General features: G+C 38.9%; 2 protein-coding genes across 3 annotated transcripts; both read right to left on the minus strand.

Moving 5' to 3' along the window:
- Positions 1-1,329: 1,329 nt before the first annotated feature.
- On the minus strand, positions 1,330-3,225 carry LOC135648998 (zinc finger protein WIP2-like). Its single transcript, XM_065167080.1, has 2 exons — positions 2,579-3,225; positions 1,330-1,955 (listed from the first exon to the last, which is right to left on the minus strand). Exons 1-2 carry the CDS (start codon positions 3,176-3,178, stop codon positions 1,491-1,493), a joined length of 1,065 nt encoding a protein of 354 aa, XP_065023152.1. The 5' UTR covers positions 3,179-3,225; the 3' UTR covers positions 1,330-1,490.
- A 3,075-nt stretch (positions 3,226-6,300) lies between these two features.
- On the minus strand, positions 6,301-10,401 carry LOC135649378 (ADP-ribosylation factor GTPase-activating protein AGD12-like). Of its 2 annotated transcripts, none has more exons than XM_065167665.1 (9): positions 10,311-10,401; positions 9,287-9,349; positions 8,584-8,668; positions 8,244-8,319; positions 7,713-7,876; positions 7,496-7,625; positions 7,295-7,417; positions 7,103-7,198; positions 6,301-6,725 (listed from the first exon to the last, which is right to left on the minus strand). In XM_065167665.1, the coding sequence occupies exons 2-9, from the start codon at positions 9,291-9,293 to the stop codon at positions 6,444-6,446; spliced, it is 963 nt and encodes a 320-aa protein (XP_065023737.1). In that variant the 5' UTR covers positions 9,294-9,349; positions 10,311-10,401; the 3' UTR covers positions 6,301-6,443. The 2 variants fall into 2 exon arrangements, with proteins under 2 accessions (XP_065023737.1, XP_065023736.1); XM_065167664.1 differs by having other exon boundaries at positions 8,584-8,671; positions 10,311-10,393.
- Between the last annotated feature and the right edge of the window lie 10,515 nt (positions 10,402-20,916).

Genomic DNA, 20,916 nt, shown 5'->3' on the forward strand with positions numbered 1-20,916 from the left:
TTCACTTTACAAGTCACATACTCTCTTCACCGTTTGAAGTGTTCTTTCCGGTCTCAAGAAGTTTTCTTCGTTCATATCGATGCTGATGTTTCACCTACTCACATAGAAGATGTGATCGCACAAATTATCTTATAAGCATGCATGCTCCCAGGAGACCTTTTCTTCTAGCTGTGGATACTAGTCATGCGAATCTCTGAGGCGCTTCTTTTACTATTAGCTTTCATATTCACATCATGAAGCTTTTGAGAAAGTCAAACTGGGAGACAAAGCTGTCCCCATGCCTTGGAATGTGAAGAGGATGAAGAATAAATATATTCTTACGTAGAATATGGATGGTCTTTCTTGGCATTACAAGGAAACAAGGGGAAGCAATTAGTCCATGTCCCATGTAGAAAATCTTCTTCCTCTTTCATGCTCCATCTTGTCAACACTTGGAGACTTTACATGTCTTCAACTGAGCATGCGTGTATTCTCGAGAACATCAACATGGGGATGGATGCACTAAATAGTTACTATCATATTCCATGTTCTTGTGGCTCGTTATGCCTGCTTAAAAGATGACAAGAACAGCAACACCCAAGAGAGGATGTCTCAATTTATGTCTGTTTTCTGGTCCCAATAGCCCTTGTCGCAAGCCATTTGCCTACTGGACCATTAATATTGCTTCACCAGGATGAGAGGCTTTGAAATCTTTGAGGAACCATTTATCTATCACCAGTTGGTGCTGCTGCATCCAACTGCTACTGCAGGCTGTTTTCTGCAAGTTAAGAAGAATGATATATGATACAAATTAGTATTAAGAATAATCTATAAACAGTACAAAGATCAAGACATGCATCTTTAATGTTGAAGGATTGGCTACAGAAATTATGCACTGAGAAAGTAAAAGAAAATCTAAAGCCTAAAGTTAAAAAGCATGAGAAAAGAGAAACAGCTAGAAACATACTTTACGTACATTTTAGGGTGTAATCATTGCGTTAATTAGTGGAAGAGAAAGATCAGCCAATCTCAACAGCTTCACAAGATTTCTTGCTTCGTTTCACAACAAAGCAATTATTTGCATTTGTTTCCCATTTCACAAAAGATAAAGCAAACAAAAACAAAAGAGGAAAAAGGAAACTCCTTTTCATGAGCCAAAGGTAAATTGCTATTTGGTTGGGTGTAGAAGGAAAGAAGAAACGTAGTAAACAAAGCTCATCAGACTCGAAGCATACACAACCAAGAAGGGAGCATAATAGGTAAATGACTCCAATCAGAACAATGATGAGAAGCATGTTGGATTGAACAGACTAAAATTAGAACTAGACTGATAAACAAAGCCAGCCAAAAATACTAGATTGATCAACCAAGATTTTAGATACTACATGAGTCTACGTTGATGTTGCGTATGAGTCTAATACTTGTACATCCATGAGGAACACAAAACATGAACATGAGCTAAACGGAATGGACCGAAGAACAAAGGAAGAGTCGTTGAAGACGTTATGAAGCTACAAGGAATAATCATGGTGGTGGTGATCATGGTCTTGCTCGATCTCAGACGACGGCTCGTCCTCCTCCTGCTCCTCCTCCTCGGCACAGTCGACTCCATAGGCTGCATGGCCATGGCCGAACGCCTTAATGTGGTCCTTGAGGGACCTCTTGTGCTTGAAATCCGACCCACAAGTGCAGTACCACAGCTTCCCGCAGTTCTTCTCGTGGGTTCGCCAGTCCCCTCGCACCGCGAACGCCTTGCCGCACTTGCAGCACGCGAAAGGCTTGATCCCGTGCCTCCTCTTGTAGTGGGTCTGGAGAGTCCTGAAGTCCTTGAGTGGCTTTGATCTCGGGTGGTCGATGTTGTTCCTGCACCCGGGCGCGCAGCAGTAGCACGGCAGCCGCCGCATCGCCGTCGGCTGCGCGCCCCTCAGCGACTCCGGCCCCTTCCTATATTGTTGTCCATGACCCCACATGTGCATCTACTTGTAACACCCACAGAGCAACGACAGAATCCAATGGATCAGAATCCACGTCATATGGCAATAGAACATGCGATATATCATTTGTATCACCACAAACAACATTGAAATAAATCCATCTTGAGGCTATATAGTGGAATATGTAATTATTAGCTCTATTTTCATGTTTCATTTTTTTCTCTCCCGATCATAATCTGAGATCCAGAAGACAGTGAAGGAACAGAAACTTCAAAAAACAGGATGTAAAGATTACTTGTGATATGTATATATATATATATATAGAGAGAGAGAGAAAGAGAGAGAGAGAGAGAGAGAGGGACGGATGAAGAGACTGGAAATGGAGTCAGGACAGACGCTAATGCAGAAGAATAACAGAGGCTAAGGTTACTTCAGAAATCCCTTACAACTGCCACAGAAGAGTAAATATACACACTGAAAGTAACACAACAAAGCATACGATCATTCCTACCTCTGTCTTCTGCAGCGACATAAGAATAGAAGGGGAACTATTGATCGGATCAGCCTCACAATAACCACACACACAGCAGTTTGGGTACCATCACACACCCATGTTATTGATGCAACAAAGGTAAATGGACCTTGTAAGAGAAGAATTAGATCACCTGCATGTTGTTGTATCGGTTGAAGGTCTTGCAGCACACCGGACAAGAAAACTGGGAAGGACCTGTAAGGATCTGAGACGGAGTGGGAATCCAGTATTGGCCCTTGATAAGCCTCCCTATGATATGGTAACCTGAAAGAATTGCATCACCACCACCACCATCTTCTTCAGGCCCTTCTCCATCATTTAGCATAGTAGAGGAGACCCCGGAGATAAGGTCAGCTGCGCCGGAGCTCGGGAGGCCTATATGGAGGGACACTGCCACGGCCCCTTGCTCATCTTCTCCATCCTTCAAGCTTTTCTTCTCGTTGTCACCACCAGTGCAACTCCCACCGCCCTCGCCTTCCGGAAAGGCGCTGCAGGAGGATGAGGATTCTTCCTGAAGGTGGTGCCTTGTTGGACTGAGACCGAGAAGGGGGAGGGCTTCTCTGAGGGGAGGGGAGGGTGGTGGGGATCGAAGGTGAAGGAAGTTACAGTCGACTAAGTTGTAGGTAGGGAACAGGGAGAGAGGAAGAGGAGGAGGAGGAGGACGAGGATAGTTCGAGGAGAAGCGAGAACGATTGCAGTAGCCTTTGAAGAAACTGGGGTTGGGATCTGCCATGGCAGGAGCTTGGTCGTGGAAGAGAAATCAAGCTACTGTTGAGAGAGAAGCCTGCAGACAAAAAGAGCAATTAGAGAAAGAGAACATGGAGTGAGAACATATCAGAAGAGGTCAGAATTTAGATGAACCTAGAAAATATATTTGTGGGTTCATCACCTTGGGAAGAACAAAGACTTTTTTGATGGAAGCATGTCAACATGAAGGTAGACTTTTCCCCTAAAAAAGAAAGACATGAAGGTAGACTACATGCACATATGAGGTGCCCTAACCAAGTGAAAAACTATACATAGGTTCTCTATCATATTTTAATCAAACTGTAGGAAAACAAGAATCAACAAGTAGAGAGAGAAAGACCACCAACACTGAATTAACAGAGTGCAACATTCTTGAGTAGGTTGGCAGGAAATCAGGTTCTTTTCACATCTTTTACTCAAATTTGGAATAAATTTTATGATGATAGTAAAAAAAAGAAGGAAAAAGAAAAAGAAACACACACAATATTAGACAGTTCTAAGGAGGTTTATTTTATTTTCCTAGAGGTAAAAAAAATCATAAAAAAAGTTAAGACATTGAATTAAATATAGTATGGAGATAGAGGAAGTGAAGGGGGAGTGGTAGATTCCAAGGGACGAACTTTTAAGGCTTTAGAATTGTTTTGATGTTTTCTTTTAGGAAAAAAAAATTCATATATAAATCACTTCAAAGTTAGCGACTTTCATTTTTTTCTCTAATTTTAGTTTAGTATTTATACATTGAAAAACCTAAAATCTTAAATGCATGTTTTTGTATTTTTTTTATTTTTATATAATTAAGTTAAGTTTGAAAAAAATTAGTGGAGAAAGTAGTAACTTAGTTAACTAGTTTATTTAATAAAATTATAAAATTTGAAAGGATTCCTAATGAATGGAAAAAGAATTTTTTAGTGTTAATTTATAAAAATAAGGGTGACGTATAAAATTATTCAAATTATAGAAGAATTAAAATTATAAGTTATACTATAAAACTTTAGAAAAGAATTATGAAAGGTATAATAAGAATTGAAACAATATCTCTCAAAATTAATTTAATTTTATGCTTAGAAGATCAACTATAGAATATTTATTTATTAGGATAATTATTAAAAAAAGTATAGGGAGAAAAAAAAAGATTTACTTATGATTTTTATTGACTTAGAAAAAGCTTATGATAGAGTTACTAAAGATTTATCATGGTAAGTTTTAGAAAAGAAATATGTATCAATTAATTATATTGATATTATTAAATATATGTATAATGATATAACTATTAGTGTTAAAACTATATGGAGTATATCTAGTAAATTTTTTATTAGTGTAGGATTATATCAAGTATCCATATTAAGTCTATACTTTTTCACATTGCTAATGGATGAACTTATATGAAAGACCTCTTTGATGCATATTATTTATTGATAATAATATCTGAGTCTAAGCAAAATTAATTATAAACTTGAGCTATAGAACAAGCTTAAAAGCTAAAGATTTTAGATTAAGTATGACTAAGATTGAAAATATAAAATATAATCTTAGTGATTCTAGAAATAGATAAGAGAATATAGTTAAATTTGATGGACAAGTAATCTCTTGAATCAATTATTCAATAAAATAGAATAAATGATGAAAATATTATACATAAAGTAAAAAACATGATAATTGAAATAATGAGAGGCGATAAGGGTCTTTTTTATTATCAAATACTTTTGAGATTAAAAGAAAAATTTTATAAGACAATTATGAAATCAACAATGTTGTATAAATCTAAGTGTTGAGAAATTAAGAATTAATGTATATAAAAAAATTATGTTGTTAAACGAAAATGTTGAAATTGATACGTAGATTACTAGCAAAGATAGAAAAAATATATTTTTTATTTATTAACAACTATTTATTACTTCGATAGAGGATAATATAAAAAAAATATTTGAAATGATAGAGACATGTGCTTAGGAAATTTCTGAATGTCAAAAGAGGTAAAATGATTAATGTTAGTGGTATAAAAAAAAAATAAATGAAGACCTAAAAAGATATCAATAGAAATTATAAATATAGATTTAAGTACTTTTGATTACACATATAACCTTTTATGAATCTTAATGATGACAAAAGATGCATGCATCTGACCCAAATAATTAGGGTTTATGATTTTATTATTATAATATAATTAATTTAAGTTGATAAAAACTCTAATTCTAATTAGTGTCATTTAAATACTAGTTTGATGATAAAAATATTAAGAACATGTGAGGTGCTTTGTCATTGTATATATATTTCAATTGAAACTAGGTGATTAACTTTGAGTTTACGAGAGAGAGAGAGAGAGAGAGAGAGAGAGAGAGGGATCTTCCCTATGACCCGACGCACTCTTTTTTCCACTATCAATAAAACTCGAGGTTCTTAATCATGGATATTATGGTATCGTTAAATATGAAATCTTATTACTATCACTATCTAATTCGATGAGCTAACATATTTATTAATTTGATAAATCTAAAATCTAGTAACTCATTCAAGTTAATTGTAATAGACTAAACAAACAAATTTATATGAGACTAAAACATTGACACAATACTATTATAAAATGTGTCATGTTCGATTCATGAAAATAATTTATGTTTACAGAAATTAAAAAAAAATGCATTCAGTGTACGAATATCCCATCAATATAGAGTTTAGGGAAGCTAAATGGATACAGCCTTATTCCTTAAAACAGGGAGACATTGGTCTCTGACTCATACCCAATATCCTTATTTAGAAATACATACTCTAATTCTTCCTAGATTTCACTTTATTATAATTCTCATCCCCTAAGCCTTTTATCATGATATGAAGCCAATTATAAATGAAAAGACCCAAAATTTTGGGTTCACCATGCTGGTGGCTGAGTTGTGTGTGCACTGCACCATTTGCTCATCAGTTTCTTTTCTTTCAACTGTTGGATACATGGAGCAGAAGGAAGAATATGGAACACTATTTGTTACTCAAAGATTTATATGAAGACATAAAACTCATGTATAGCTCCGATAAGCTCATTTATGATGGCCCATGTAATCGTAGACAAAGTTCTGGGACAATCCAAACTCGGAATGCAGGGAGTTCTTCAGAAGATAGATAAACAGACATATGATCATTAAATCAGAAGAAACAATCCCTGCATATGCAGTTCAATGTGCATGGTCAACAAGATCAACAAATTTGCAGCGCGGATAAGGGCTGCATTACAGGAAGCCGGTCATGAAAACACCAGTGATTTACTGGATCAAGGGAATCCATCTCAATTCTAGGTCAAGCTCTCCACATTCTACATTTTGTAGCTTTAGTGACACCTCTTGTTTGACCTTTCCATCAACAACATTGATGACGCTATCTCTGATGAGGGCATTGTCATTTGACAGCAGCCACTTCCCAATTTGCATGTCGGAAAGCAAGTCGGGGTCGCCAAATGCTGTAGCAGATGTGATCATCGGTTGGAGATCCACCTCAGCTTCACCCATTATGTCATCGGAAGAGATAAGGTCGTGATCATATACTTGCTGCTTGTGGAACAAAAGTTGAAAATGTCATTTGGGTTTTAAAAGAATTGACATAACATAATTTAATAAAAGGGCCCGAAATCATCCATATTCTTGATTTTTCTGAAGAGTACTCGATCTGGATTTTGTTCTGGGAACTCAAAAATGTATATTCCATGGTGTAAGTTTATTGAGTGACTATGAGCATAAGACTATCTTAGTCTAGCAGTGGATCATATGTTGAAACATGTGAGTATGAAGTTGTGAAACGAAAGCAATATTTCTTAAACTCCAGTTATAACCATCTATTACTGAGTAATTCTTGGTTTGAAAAGATGGAGCACAGTCTATGTGACACGACATGTAACTGAAGCAGAAACAATTGGTCCATAACTCACCACTTTCAGGGCTCCATAGTTTTGAGGAACTGATAACTTAAGCTCCTCATTCCAAACTGGATTCAGGTTGCTCTTAATAACAGCTGTCTGAGCCTTCTGCAGAAATCCATCATATAGTAAAACAAATTACACTCTTATGAAGAAACATAGCATTTACAAAGGCAAAAATTCATGCTGAAAGAGAAAACTCACCTGCTGTCCAAGAATTAAAACAACATAGGGATCACTAGTTAGCATATCTCTAACTGCTAAATTAGTTCCTCTTATCACTTTAACGTTCAGTATGCCAATGAATTCTACCATCCCTGCCTGAGACTAATCCAAGACCATGTTGTCAGAGTAATTTAGACAAAAGCATTATCATTTGTTTTTTCTTTTATGTAGCATTCTTACAATACTCGTTGAACTTTCTGAAGGAGAAATACTGTCAGTATCCTTTCCAGAATCACAGGACGTGAAAGACCCTTTTGAAGAAACAATACGTAGGCTTGGTTTCAAAAATTCTTGCAACTGATACTTCGACCTGTAACTCATAACAAGGGGCTTTTCATGAAGAACCATTCACTTATGTGAGAGAAACCTCAAACAATGACATCATAATATCAAATACCTAATGAATTTTGTTCTTTCCTGATGACTGGAGTCCGGTTTAGGCTTGGAAAATCCCTTAGGAAGAAAAGCCTCATATATTGCATTGGCATAAGAGTTTCCACCAACCTCTATCATAGAGTTGATTTCCTCGTCAGACCATTCATCTAATGTCACTGACAGAACCTAAACAACAATCATGACAGAATGGAAGAATTATCAATGGAACTCTAAGAAACAAAAAGCAAATAGCATTCATCTTGACGAAATAGTTAAGATGCACTGCTATTTTGGAGCACTTTTAATTGTCTGATTGGAAAAGAGCAAAATCAAATGACATATTTGAAGTTGTACATACTACGATTTGGTTTAACTCGTAAGTTTATAGATTAAATGAATGGAATTTCACCAATAAAAAGACCATCATGCAAGACTTAGATGCGTCATTTTTGAAAGCTCAATTATCTTGCCAGTTCTCCTTAAGACTTTTAAAATTTTATGCATGGAATTTGAAGGCCTAACTATCAGTAAAGTATGTATGTTTAAGCACTACCTTTGAAATATGAGTGCCAAGGCTTCTGTGCACACCACTACATTTTAAGCATATAAATACCCCGATATTGGCTGACCTGCAAAGACAAGGAAAGGGCCATTAAAAACTGTATCTCCTCATGTGCACAGCACAATAATATGTCTATGAAGCTGAAAAGCGAACAAGCAAATATGGGCTTTAAAATTTTTTTTTTTAATTCTTTCCTTATGAGATATACTGAAAATTTTGAAGTTCTGAAACCCATAAACCAACAAAAGCTAATTTAGGAAAAAAAAAAAATGGATCTAAAGTAAATGTGCTGGCTTGATGTGTGTAATTTGTACAATATATAAGAACTTACGCCCACTTCGGATCTGTGGCACCACAATCAGCACAGTTGCGGTTGTCACTTTTAAGCAACAAATCCTTCAATTTTCTTATATTACCTGCTAGTAGGGCAAGGAAATTTAAATTAGTCCTTCCATGTACCATACAACCAACTAAAGACTAGAGCATACTGTTAAAATAAAATATCTCAAAAATTGAAGTATAAAGTCATTTGGCTCATGGCGAAAGCCTGTATGCATAATTCAATATATTTAGATATATAAAATTGTCATAAGTAGTATGCTTATTCATGCAAATAAATATTTCTCATTCAATTCAAGCTTCAAAATGCTTATGCTTTTGTACGTAGTATTTCTGCATATATTTGAGCAATGATGTCCAGACAAAGTTAGAAATAACAAAGACACTGACATCCATTTGAAAACATAGTAAATTTGGTGCCTAATTAAGCAAACTGATACAGGATAACAGATATGGCAAAATTATTCAAACGTATTTAGAGAGAAGTTGACAAGATGTATCGTGGCCATATGATGGCTAACTGTCCTCCCAAACATCACATAACAACAATTCAGCTTAATTTACTATCTGGTTTGGAACCAAAATGTGCCTTTAGACAAAGCAAAACGTTGCCTATACAGCATATGTCCATGACAAAATGATGATTACACAATCAGAAATTCTCTGAAAAAAATTAATGATGAAAAAGAACTCACTGGTCATATTTGTGTCCACAAATCTTGATCAATGAAGTTGTCTTGACATACGTTCCCAAGTCACTGGGAAAGAGTGATTTAGATAAATAGGAAACACAAGTCAATTTTAATAATACTACATAATCACGAATGTAATCTTAAGGAATTAACTACCTGAACCACAATGATGGATGGAAATCAAAGCATAATTACGTATTGTTAGAACATTTACTTTCCAGGAATCTGGGGTAACCAAAGTGGCAGTAGATGGAACCTTTCTCAACAGATACATCTCTGTAGTCTTTGTAAAGTAATTATAAGAAAGTTCAAAGAGTTTATGCTAATTGCAAGCAAACTGAAGTAAAATGGTTGGTTTTTAACATGCATCAAGCTGTAGCAAACAACCAGAGCTAAATGGAAGATAACCTGTTCTGTAACAAGAGAGTTGATCAGCCTATATATAAGCATAATAAACAATCCTAATTCCTTAATCATTCTTAAGCAATCTAACATTACACCGTTATAGGCCTCGCAATTTTCGTATAAATGGTAAGTAATTGGAATATCCTTATTGCATGTTACAAGCCAAAAGAATTTATTACAGAAATTGGAGAAAACTGACAAAAGATTATACAGACCGAAGCAAGAACAAGACGAGGATTTATGAGGGACAAGAACCATCAAAAGCCCAAACGACCAACATTCACAATATATGGGAAAACATAGATCTCCGTAGCTAAATAAAATGCTTTTCTTGTTCAAGCTACAACCAAAAATAAAGGGGCGAATGCCGTCGAAATTAGAAATGAAGCAACGAGGCAAAAATCAGAACTCCAAAAGAGAATAATTTTGTTAAGAACAACGCATCATGGATGTAATCCAACCGAAAGATTCATTCTTTGTGAAACAACGACGGAACTCAGCTCCAAGAATCGATCGAGAGACCAACGGGGAAAATGAAAGCATCGGAATCCATTCGAATCGGAAAAGAATGAACCAAGTGCCACCGAGGAATCGGAGGCGACAAAAGATCTTTGTCTCTCACCAGAGAATTCGAAGACGAACTGAACCAACGCGAGCTCCGAAAAAGCTGATGAGATTTTCGGAAACTCTCCGTGTATTAATTCTTGCGCCGTGGGAAAAGAACAAAAAAGTTTCTCCACCCTCGTTACTCGTAACAATTCCACCCACCTCTCCATTGGAAACAATGCCCTCGGTGGGTCCCACGAATATCCAGAAACTGCCTCCAGTTACAAGACGGGTAGATGCTCGTGTAAGCGAGAAAGAAATCGGACACTTTTACAAATTATTCCTTAGTAATTTTTTTATTTTTATTTTATTTTCGTGGGAAGAGAATTACCTATTAATGGATTTGTAATTTTGGAAGTAACCTACGGAGCAGTTTTATTTGCCCTCAAGTCTCGGAGCATTATACCGAAAGATGATCGCCTATAAATGCCTGACGAGGTGTTCGTTACACCCGGAGCTGGAAATGGAGTCTCAGATCCCGCCATTTCTTGGAGGGAAACGAAGGAGCAGGAGCCAGCGATTCCATCGGTAATTCCTCCATCCATTTCGTGTTGTGAATTCGAAACAGCTTCAACTCATCAAACCCTCTTTCTGATCGTCTTCGATGCAGAGTAGCATCGGGTCTATGTTAGGGTTGATGACTTGATGTGGTAGATTGTCGTATTGGTCGATTTCTATGAACTATTTGCTTATGATCTTGTTAAAGATGCGGTGATAACGATGTAGAAATCATTGTAATCATCGTTTTTGGTCTTTCTTGTTTTGTTTTTGCTCCTTGGAGATTTTGGTCAAGTGTTATACATTCAGTGGCTGATATATTTAGTGAGATGATATGGAAAATATAGATAGCAATTCAGGGTCTAATTGCTTTGATGAGACTGATATCCATGATGTCCGAATCTGTGAAGATATCTGAATTTCTATAGAGATTAAAGTAGGATCACTTATTAGTACTTTTGGGGGCAGTAACTCATATCGATAATGCACTTTTTAGTCGTCTGACCAACATGTAGGGCTTGGTTCTCATTTTTATGCCGAGTAATCATCTTGGAGAGACAGCCTAACAAGATCCTCTGATGCCTAAATTAGGTTACTAGTTTGAAAAATACAGAACAATAAATGAAAAGTAAAGGCAAATCAAATAAGGTCATTCGGAGAGAAAAAAATGATTTAATACGTTCCCTGGAAGACCCATTTATATATCTTGCACAATCATAGGACAGACCTAATGGGCAGATAATGATAATTACCATCCAAGCAAAGTTAGCCCATGTAATAAGTTGACTGGACCAACATTAATGATTGAGATGGATAGGAGAGTGGCCCATTAATGTTGTTGTTAATTCTGCTTTGTGACACTTCAAATTTTTATCAATGCTATTACATTTAATTGTTCAAGTCAGTCTTAATTTCAACCATTTCTCACTTTTCTTTTGTTTCCTAGAGCACATCCTTATTGACGTCATCTCTCTCATTCACTTCTCATGTGTTGTATATTAATTTAAAAGGTCTTCTCTATTGTTTGTTAAACCTATGTTTAAACTTGTGAAACAAGGATTCCTAATTCTCTTGAGATAAAACTTTAAATTGTATTTCCAGTAATCTCAATGCTGGGTTTCCATTGCCAGTCTCTAATCTCTTACTTGCAATTGGGTGATGATCTTAACACAAAAAGAAGAAGAAATGGCTTTTGCATATGCATACACAAACTCTTTTTAGCTTAAGCTTCTGTTGGCACATTTTTTAAAATGATATTTAAGAGTCTCATTCATCAGAAACTTCTCCTTGCCATTTTTTAATTTAAGATTGTAGTCCTTGAAGTCTTCAGTTGTAATATGTCGGATGATTGTTTTATCTGAACAGGTAGCAGGAAACTTTTAGTAATGGTGCACTGCCCACTTTGAAATCTCCTAGTAACTTGGTGGCCACCCACTACCTTTTTCCTCAAAAAAAAAAAAATATTTAGAGCTTTGAATTGATGAGTATAAAAAGTTTGGAATCTAGTTGAGGACCTTATTGGATGTTTGCTGTTTTGCCAATGTTCTCTCCTTACAAACATTGGGATGATTAAGGAACACATCTTACTTAATTTGCTTTATGTCAATTAATCAGTTCTCTTTAAAATACATTTCATAATGGCTGAGTCCTAGTAATTTTTGCAGAAAATGGAAATGATGGTCCTCAGCTTGATGTTTGATGAAAATACTTCCTTGATGCCCTAGTGAACATTAGGCTAAATATTGCAAATTGCTTAGCAGTGTGGGATAATAAAATGACCTCTAGACTTTGGTTTGTAGGATAATAATATATCAGCATGGTATGATTTAAGAAAGGGCAATATAAGAGCATAAGTTTTTCAAATGTTCAAATAATTGACAAGTTCAAAAATATGAGACCAGATACATATGAAATAATTTTATTAGTTTCATCTGGATATTCATGAGTTGTAAGACACGAGGGATATAATCAACTATGACACTGACTAGAAATATTCTCCTCATGGTAGAATTTGTCACCTTGAAGTTGAAGTAAGCAGGTTTTGTATGATGAAAATAGTTTTGTCAGATTTGAGGTTTTGTTGCTCAAAATGGCATAGCTAAATCAACCAAAAACTATATTGTGAAAGCAATTATAATTGGCTATAAGATGATTTTTCATCAGTGTCCTGACATGGAAGCAGGCAAACATATCATGGAGGAATTAGTTGTAACTAGTGTTCCGGAAATTGATAAACTCGTGAGATACATTAGGTATCCTTTTAAAGATAGAAATCATCATTTCTTCAGTACGTTGTGTAGATAGTACTTCTTGGTAACTTTCTCCCGGTTTAATTCTAGTGCATCTGTCTATATAATAGACATACTCCAAAATAGACATTGTCAACACAATCCCTATCATACCAAACAAATATAAGAGATTCCTAGGTTCCATCATTGGTTTCTTCTTCCATTAGTGTCATTGTTCGATTCAAGAGTAAACTATGATCCCAGATGGTCTTTTGGCCTTGTGAACTTTCTTGATTAAAGTGATCTATCTCAATGTGCCTCTTGTTCAGAATCAGGTGTTATCTTTTAGCTTGGACAATTCCATTTTTCCACTACAACCTATTGTGAGGCTTTTGGACGAAAACAACATCATTCACACCAATTCTGCGGGTGTATTTGTTTTTTAACTTGAAGGGGATATTATCAATCATTCACCATCCAACATGTGTCCTCCACGTGACATCTAGGTTAAAAGAAAGAAATAAGCTATCTCTCGTTGGACTACCCACATGGACAAGGTCAAGCAATTGCAAGCTTTCTTACCCTTGTCACCCACGTAGAGAAAAGGCCAAGGAAATATTGTTATAGGTAGTTGAGGGTTGCCTCCTCGTAGAATATTTCATAGAACAGTCTACCTCTTTATGACTAGGAATGCTTAAAACTCATTTTAGTATAGTGAAAAAGGAGATCACTTTTGACCACTCATGACCACACACACCTTCCTTAAGTTACTAACTTGTGCCTCGAAGGATCAAATCGGGAAACCTCTCCCAACCTCAGTTTTCATGTAAGTGGTATGTCATGATCTTAACATTTCCACCTCAAAGGCACCTTAGATAACCTTGTGCACATGGGCCTGAATTACGTTAGGTTGATTAGGACGTCAATGATATTTTTCTGTAATACTTTTGGTGCTAGGATGGCTCGATGTCACAGCAACACCCACCTGCTTATCCCCTCAACAAATGCTTGAGCAAAGAGGCTTTGCCCCTAACACATAGTACTTTCACCTAAGAGGGACAACTGCCACCCTTTCTACCTATTGATGCATCCACCTCAACACAAACACTTAGGAACCGACCTGCCTTCAAGAAGAGGATCAAGGACCAACTCACCTTGAAGAGGAGAACCGAGGCTAAGAAGAAAAAGAAGCTCATAAGGGAGACCATAGAGGCTCAAATGAGAGAATGAGCCTCACCCCTATGGTTAAGGAGGATTTATAAGGAGGGATCAACATCTCTCCTCTCATATAAAAGATATATGTCCCTTCCGATCGAATCTAAAAATATATTAATTAATAATTAATGAAGGGACACCTCGAAAAGTGCTAAAGTGATTAATGTTCGGAGATCACCTCGGAAAGTGCAGGAAAATTCACATGGCAAGAGGCACAAGGCTAAATGTGCGTGAGTCAAGAAAACCCAACCTATATAAAAAAAAAAAACCCTCCATGACCAAAGATATAAGACAAAATATACCTAAGATGCAAGAGTCAGGAAAACCTAAATTGCATAAGAAAAAACCCGTTATGATAGGAGGCACAAGGCAAAATGTGCCCAAGGTATGTGATTTGGGAAAAACTAACCCGCGTAAGAAAAAAGGCAAAATGTGTCCAAGACACATGAGTTGGGAAAACCCAACCCACATGAGAAAAACCCATCACAGTAGGAGGCATAAGACAAAATGTATCTAAGGCGTATGAGTTAGGAAAACCCGACCCGCATGAAAAAAACCTACCATAGCGGGAGGCACAAGGCAAAATGTGCATAAGGCGCGTGAGTTAGAAAAATTAGATCGGTGTGAGAAAAATCTATCATGGCGAGAGACGCAAAGCAAAATATACCCGAGACACATGAGTTGAGAAAACTCGATCCGCGTGAGAGGAAACCTGATATGACGAGAGGCACAAGGTAAAGTGTTTACCTAACACTCGGAGGTTTATCGATTTAAGGAGCAAGTCAAGCATAGGTCGGGCGTCCTTGACCCCCATTGATGTTCACCCAACACGCGGAGATTGGAACTAGAAGGTCGTCATTTTAAGGCGCTGGTCAAGCATCCCTAACCCCATGGGCGTTCGCTTGATGAGTGGAGGTCAGGCATCCCCAACCCTCGTCAATGCTCGCCCGATGTGTGGAGATCGGGCATCCCCAACCCTTGGAGATCAGTGCTCGGAGGTTATCAATTCAAGGCGTAGGTTGGATGTATAAGGGTTAGGCAACCTCGACTCCCACTAGTGATTTGCCCGACGTGTAAAGGTTGGGCATCCCCGACCCCTGTCGACATGTTGTCACGGACAAAGCTTTAAACAAGATGTTTGATGTAATACTTATGTATGTCTGTGTCTTTCTTTTTGTTCATGCTTTACACAACATGTAGAGGAACGGTCGAAGGCTTAACAACCTCATTTTAGTTCGGTTTGGTGGCCTTCTTAGGCTTGTAAATAAATATTGTGTCATGTGGACACTTGTGAGAGATATTCGGTTTATAATGAACCATTTTGACCCTTTGTTGTGCAACTGTTCAGAGCTTGTAAAGTCTGTTTGTAATTTGTATTGTTTATAAGGTGTTTTCGGAAATGTTTGCTTGTGGATCCCAAGTGAGGTGCTTTCTCTAACCCGTTTTCTCTTTCGTAGGTCCTAAGGGACCATGAGAGGTTTCAGGGAAGCTGACCTTTGCGGACGGACACGCAAGGGTGCCGCACGACTTAGGCAAAACTAGCTAAGTCCGTGACAGACGGTATCAGAGTGGGACAAGCACTCATTGAAACACTTGACATGCAAATGTGGGGGACCTAGCGGGGTTGAATTGAGGGTAGTCAGCACATGTGTGACCGTTTGGGGGAAAATGGGTATGAAAATGTAGGGAAAAGGAGTCGCTCGGAGGAGCGGGCATTTGAGATTGGCATTCAGAGGAATGACCAACCCTTCGCGCAAGAGGTACCACGAGAATAAGCAAGCTTGGAAGAATGCGGAGTGCACAAAGGTTGGGATGGCTGAGTTCGAGCTATAGCTCGACGTTGAGAACTATATTTGATGGTGCTCAAGGCAAGCGAGGCACTTGGTAAAGGATGAGACCATGCAAGGTGTAATGAGTTGCTCAGCGACCGAAAGAGTTGTGCAAAGCTCATAGAGTTGAGGGGAATTGCTAACTCGAAGAATTCGGTACTCATGCATGGGCTTGTATGTGGACGATGGATTGTTCCCGACCATCCCAAGGCGACCGAAACTTAGCGCCATGGAGCATTGAAATTTTCTCTTCGGCATGTGAAGGATACGTTCGTAGGAGGCTGAAGTGTGCAGCGAGTTCAGCATATTGCTAGGCCTTAAGTAGTGCAGCGAGGGCTGTATTAATGTAGAGTCGTAATCTAGCAAGTGCATTTGCAGGAGGCAGAACAATGCACAATTTATTTAGCAAATCGGAGTAGTCCAAGGGGATAGTGGTCTCCAAAACTTTCAGAGAGAAAGAAGCGTAGAGAGATGTTGCTCCAACGGGACAGTTATTCAGGAGGGATAGATCCTGGTTCTCCAGAGAGAGAATCATGTGCAACAGACTGCACATATTGGGGAGGAGTACCTCAAAAATAACAACTCCACGAAGCTCAATGGACCAAGCGAGCAACAATGAGTCATCGCATGATCTCGCTTGAGAGAATGCATTAGTAGATGCATTTCGAGATCAAGTGGGGGAGCGAGCCAAAACAAGACAAACAAAGGCACACTTGGAGTTGATATGGAGATCATACTCAAGGGAGGGCTGACCCGTGGAATGGTGGGCGCAAGGGCCACTATCAACTCAATATAAAATGAGGAGCGGAGCAACTTGGGTGTAACTTGGCGAAGTACCTAAGCTGCATGAAGGGAGCCAGCATAGAAGATGGAACATGGAACGGAGGCACAATGCTTTCTTTGGACAAAGGTCAAGGACATGAACTCTTGCAAAGGCAAGAGCAGGATCATGTTGTTCCATGGTCCTTCATTCTGACGGAGCAGACTCATCTTGCATGGTGCCAAAGACAAAGGGAGCTTTTGGGCACATGCACCTTATCTCGGAGAAGCATTTAATGGAGGAACTAAGGTGACTCAACTTGCGGAGGCGAAGTTGGGTTCAGAAGGCCTTGGCACGGGACAAGAGGACGCGGAGGCGGGTACTCTTGAAGAATATGCCACAGTGTTGCCATTCAAGTTGCCATGAAGGAAGCGATGCGCAACGGAGATTGTGCTGGTAGGGGCAAAGGCCCAGGATCCAGACAATGGTGCATCATTTTCAGCGAAGTCAGTGGACTTCGGGAGCTACTAGGCGACGGACTGTCCTAGAGCGGTGCTTCATTTAGGTGTGACCCAAGAGCGAGTGGATGAAGGTCGATTGCCAAAGGAGCGAACAAAATCGAAGGTGAAAGAGACCCTGCGATGTATTGACAAAGGCCACACATGGAGGGATCACAATTCAAGTTCATCCCACAATGATCAGAATGCAATAGAGATGTCACCAGGCGGTGACATGGTGCAGCGGATTGTGGTGGAACAATTCGTGGCAATACGATACACACGACATTGTCCCGTGAGGGACTATATCATACGGAGGTATGATCGGGAGCTATTGGAAGCTCCACTTCAGTGAACAACACGACGACAAGAAGGGCTGTGGATTCAATGAGTGAAGGCCATGGTACCGCAGAGGCGGGTCTTCCATGCGTGCATCGAAATTTGCATCGGATAAAAGCCTTGGTCATCAGCATATGGGGGCTGTGTTCCACCAAGGGAAAATTTCGAATGTAAGTACCAATGAATCCCATAGGAGGGACTTGATCATGCAGATGTATGATCGAAGTAGCTGGAGAGTTGGACTGCTCCAGAGCCCATATTCGCTTAAGGGAGCCCGGCAAGTCAGAGGACAAGGTCGAGTAAGCGAACGTTGCTACCAAGGAAGCTAAGGAGAACTGAATCGGTGCAAACCCTACAACATGATGGCAGAGGCCATGCATGAGAGTTGCAGCCTGTCTTTCCATCGACCAAAGGGAGTTGCTTGGAGAACACAGAGGTGTTGAAGCAGGGGGTTGAAAGGGGCGAGAAAGCGACGACGAGTCCAGAGTATGTGAAGGACTTCGAGTCATGCAAGAGTGCACGACTCGGTACTTGCATGACTTCTCATCAAGATAGCCAAAAGTGAAGGACTTCGAGTCATGCAAGAGTGCACGACCAAGGAACGAAGCAAGCAGTATGCGGTGCTATACCTTTTTTACTCAGTGGAGTAGGCGATAGGGTTGATAGAGAAGACGGTATAATCCTAGAGGCGACCAAATATATTAGAGAATTACTCCAAGTTGGGGTGAAAACTTTCTGCATTCCAGAAGTTCGATGGCATTGAGAAGGTGAATCACAGTAACTAACTCAATGCAAGGAGTGCAAACACTTTGAGTGCTTCAGAAGTGTGAGCAAAGAGCAAACGAAAGCCAATAACCAGCTTGATGCATGGAGTATAACCCTTGAGGAGGCGGGCAAAGTCAAGTAACCATTGCCTTCTCAACTCTTAAGAGAATGGGCAAAACCGAGTACCCCAATTCTCTTATCTATCCAGCAGAGGAGCTCTGCACATGTTCAAAGACCCTTCAAAGATAATGGAAGACAATAGTTGTCAAATCCTTACCAATGGTGATCAATGCTACTGAGAGTAGATTATCCGTTTCATTTCCCAACAGAATGCCAATCGAAAGCGGAAGTGATGTGAATCTACTTGGAAGTGACAACTAAGTGAAAAAAGAGTCGATGGGCAAATTTTGTGAAGGAATGACCCAAAACTTCAGAAGTTTACGAGGCGATGCTCGTTAAAGCTCCAACAAGTATCCACCCAGTTCAAGTAGCATGAGGCATTTGAGAGAGTGTCACATAGTAAAGATGGTCTTTTCCTTCATCTAGAGAATCCGCAGGAACTAACAGGGATCAACACAACTCAGCCAACCCCACACTATAATCAGAGTCATTGGCGAGTTGAAGCAGCATAGCGGATCGAAGGTTCGACTATTAAAAAACAACAGCGAAGAGCAGTTGGGAGCCAAGAAGCACATTGCAACTAGAGCAGAAGATTGAAGACTCAGCAAAGGCAAGGAGTTACAGTGTCGGCAAAGACTTCGACGAGGATGTCGAAGGAATAAGTGGGGGAGAATGTCATAGACAAAGTTCTAAACAAGATGTTTGATGTAATACTTATGTATGCCCGTGTCTTTCTGTTTGTTCATGCTTTGCACAGCATGTAGAGAAATGATCGAAGGCTTAACAGTCCCATTTTAGTTAGGTTTGGTGGCCTTCATAGGCTTGTAAATAAATGTTGTGTCATGTGGACACTTGTAAGAGATATTTGGTCTGTAGTGGACCATTTTGACCCTTTGTTGTGCAACCGTTCAGAGTTTGTAAAGTATGTAATTTGCATTGTCTATGAGGTGTTTTCGGAAATGTTTACTTGTGGATCTTGAGTGAGGTGCTTTCTCTAACCCGTTTTCTCTTTTGTAGGTCCTAAGAGACCATGGGAGGTTTCGGGGAGGCTGATTTTTGCAGACAGACACGCAAGGGTGCTGCACGACTTAGACAAAACCAACTAAGTCCATGACAATGTGTCCTCCGTATGTCATCCAGGTTGGAAGAAAGAGACAAAAGTTACCCCTCACCGGACTGCCTACATGGACAAGGGTCCAAGGCAAGCGATTGCAAGATGTCTCACCCTTGTCGTTCATATAGAAAAAAGTCTCAAGAGAGGTTGTTAGTACGTGGGGGCTTTACGTTTTCACCTCGAAGACACATTGGATAACCTTACGCATATGAGTTTGGATCATGTTCGGTTGACTAGGACATTAATGACATCTTCCTGTAACATTACCTAAATATAGTTCTTCACTATCTATCGGCGGAAGAGATTGCCTAGGTGATGCAGGCAACGCATGGAGCAGTTACATGAAGTCTCTTATGATGCTTAAGTTAAATAATGAAAAGGTTCTATAAAAGTGACTTAATATTTGTAAATACAACCCTATATAATTTTGCAATGAACTTCTGTTTCATATGCAACCAAGAAAGCAGGAATTGTGGATGTTGACAATACCTTTTAATAGAACTGCTCAAGTTTCTGGAGTGGACAACAAACTATTGGCGTGGCAAATGATGGCTGAACTTTCTAAAAAAACGCGTGAAGTAGCAACAGTATCTCACAAACAGGTAAAGATTCAGTCTACTCTCTAGTGTTTGAAAGTTTCTGCAAATGACAGATATGGATCAGTGAGCAGCGTCCTTGTATAGTCTAGAGTTCTGTATCAGTCTGGATTTCCACTGTGACTTTGGTTATTATCGAAACATTTTTGAACATAGTTCAGTCGTCACTTCTTCACCGAGCTTTCTGTGCTTGTAAGGGTACCACCAATGTCTAAATCAGCAATCATTTGTTGTCTATATTCGAGGGTATGATGAAATAGATATAAAGGAAGCTAAAGCTAACAGCATCGCTTTGCTCTTTTTTTTGTTGCAGAATACGTGCTATCTTCCAGAAAGGGTATTCCAATTTCTCTGTTGCATCAAACGAAATGGATGGAGTGTTTTTGTGGGTACTTCTCTGTATGACGATGTCCACCAAGATTACTGCTGTGCTCGAAGGCTACATGCACTGTTGGTCGTGTGAAGATTTTTGCAGACGTTCAGGTACTACCTAAACACCACTTGGATCTTTAATCATCTTTCGGGGAACTACTATACTGAAAGCATGCAACTTCAGAATCCAATAGCCTTCAGTAAATACTAAATAGTGGGATGAGATCCCCGAATCACTCAGTCAAATGTCCCAGTATTAGATACATTTAGTGGCCACTCTGTAGAGGTG

The sequence above is a fragment of the Musa acuminata genome, chromosome BXJ3-9 (genome assembly GCF_036884655.1).
Source record: "Musa acuminata AAA Group cultivar baxijiao chromosome BXJ3-9, Cavendish_Baxijiao_AAA, whole genome shotgun sequence".
Lineage (NCBI taxonomy): Eukaryota > Viridiplantae > Streptophyta > Magnoliopsida > Zingiberales > Musaceae > Musa > Musa acuminata.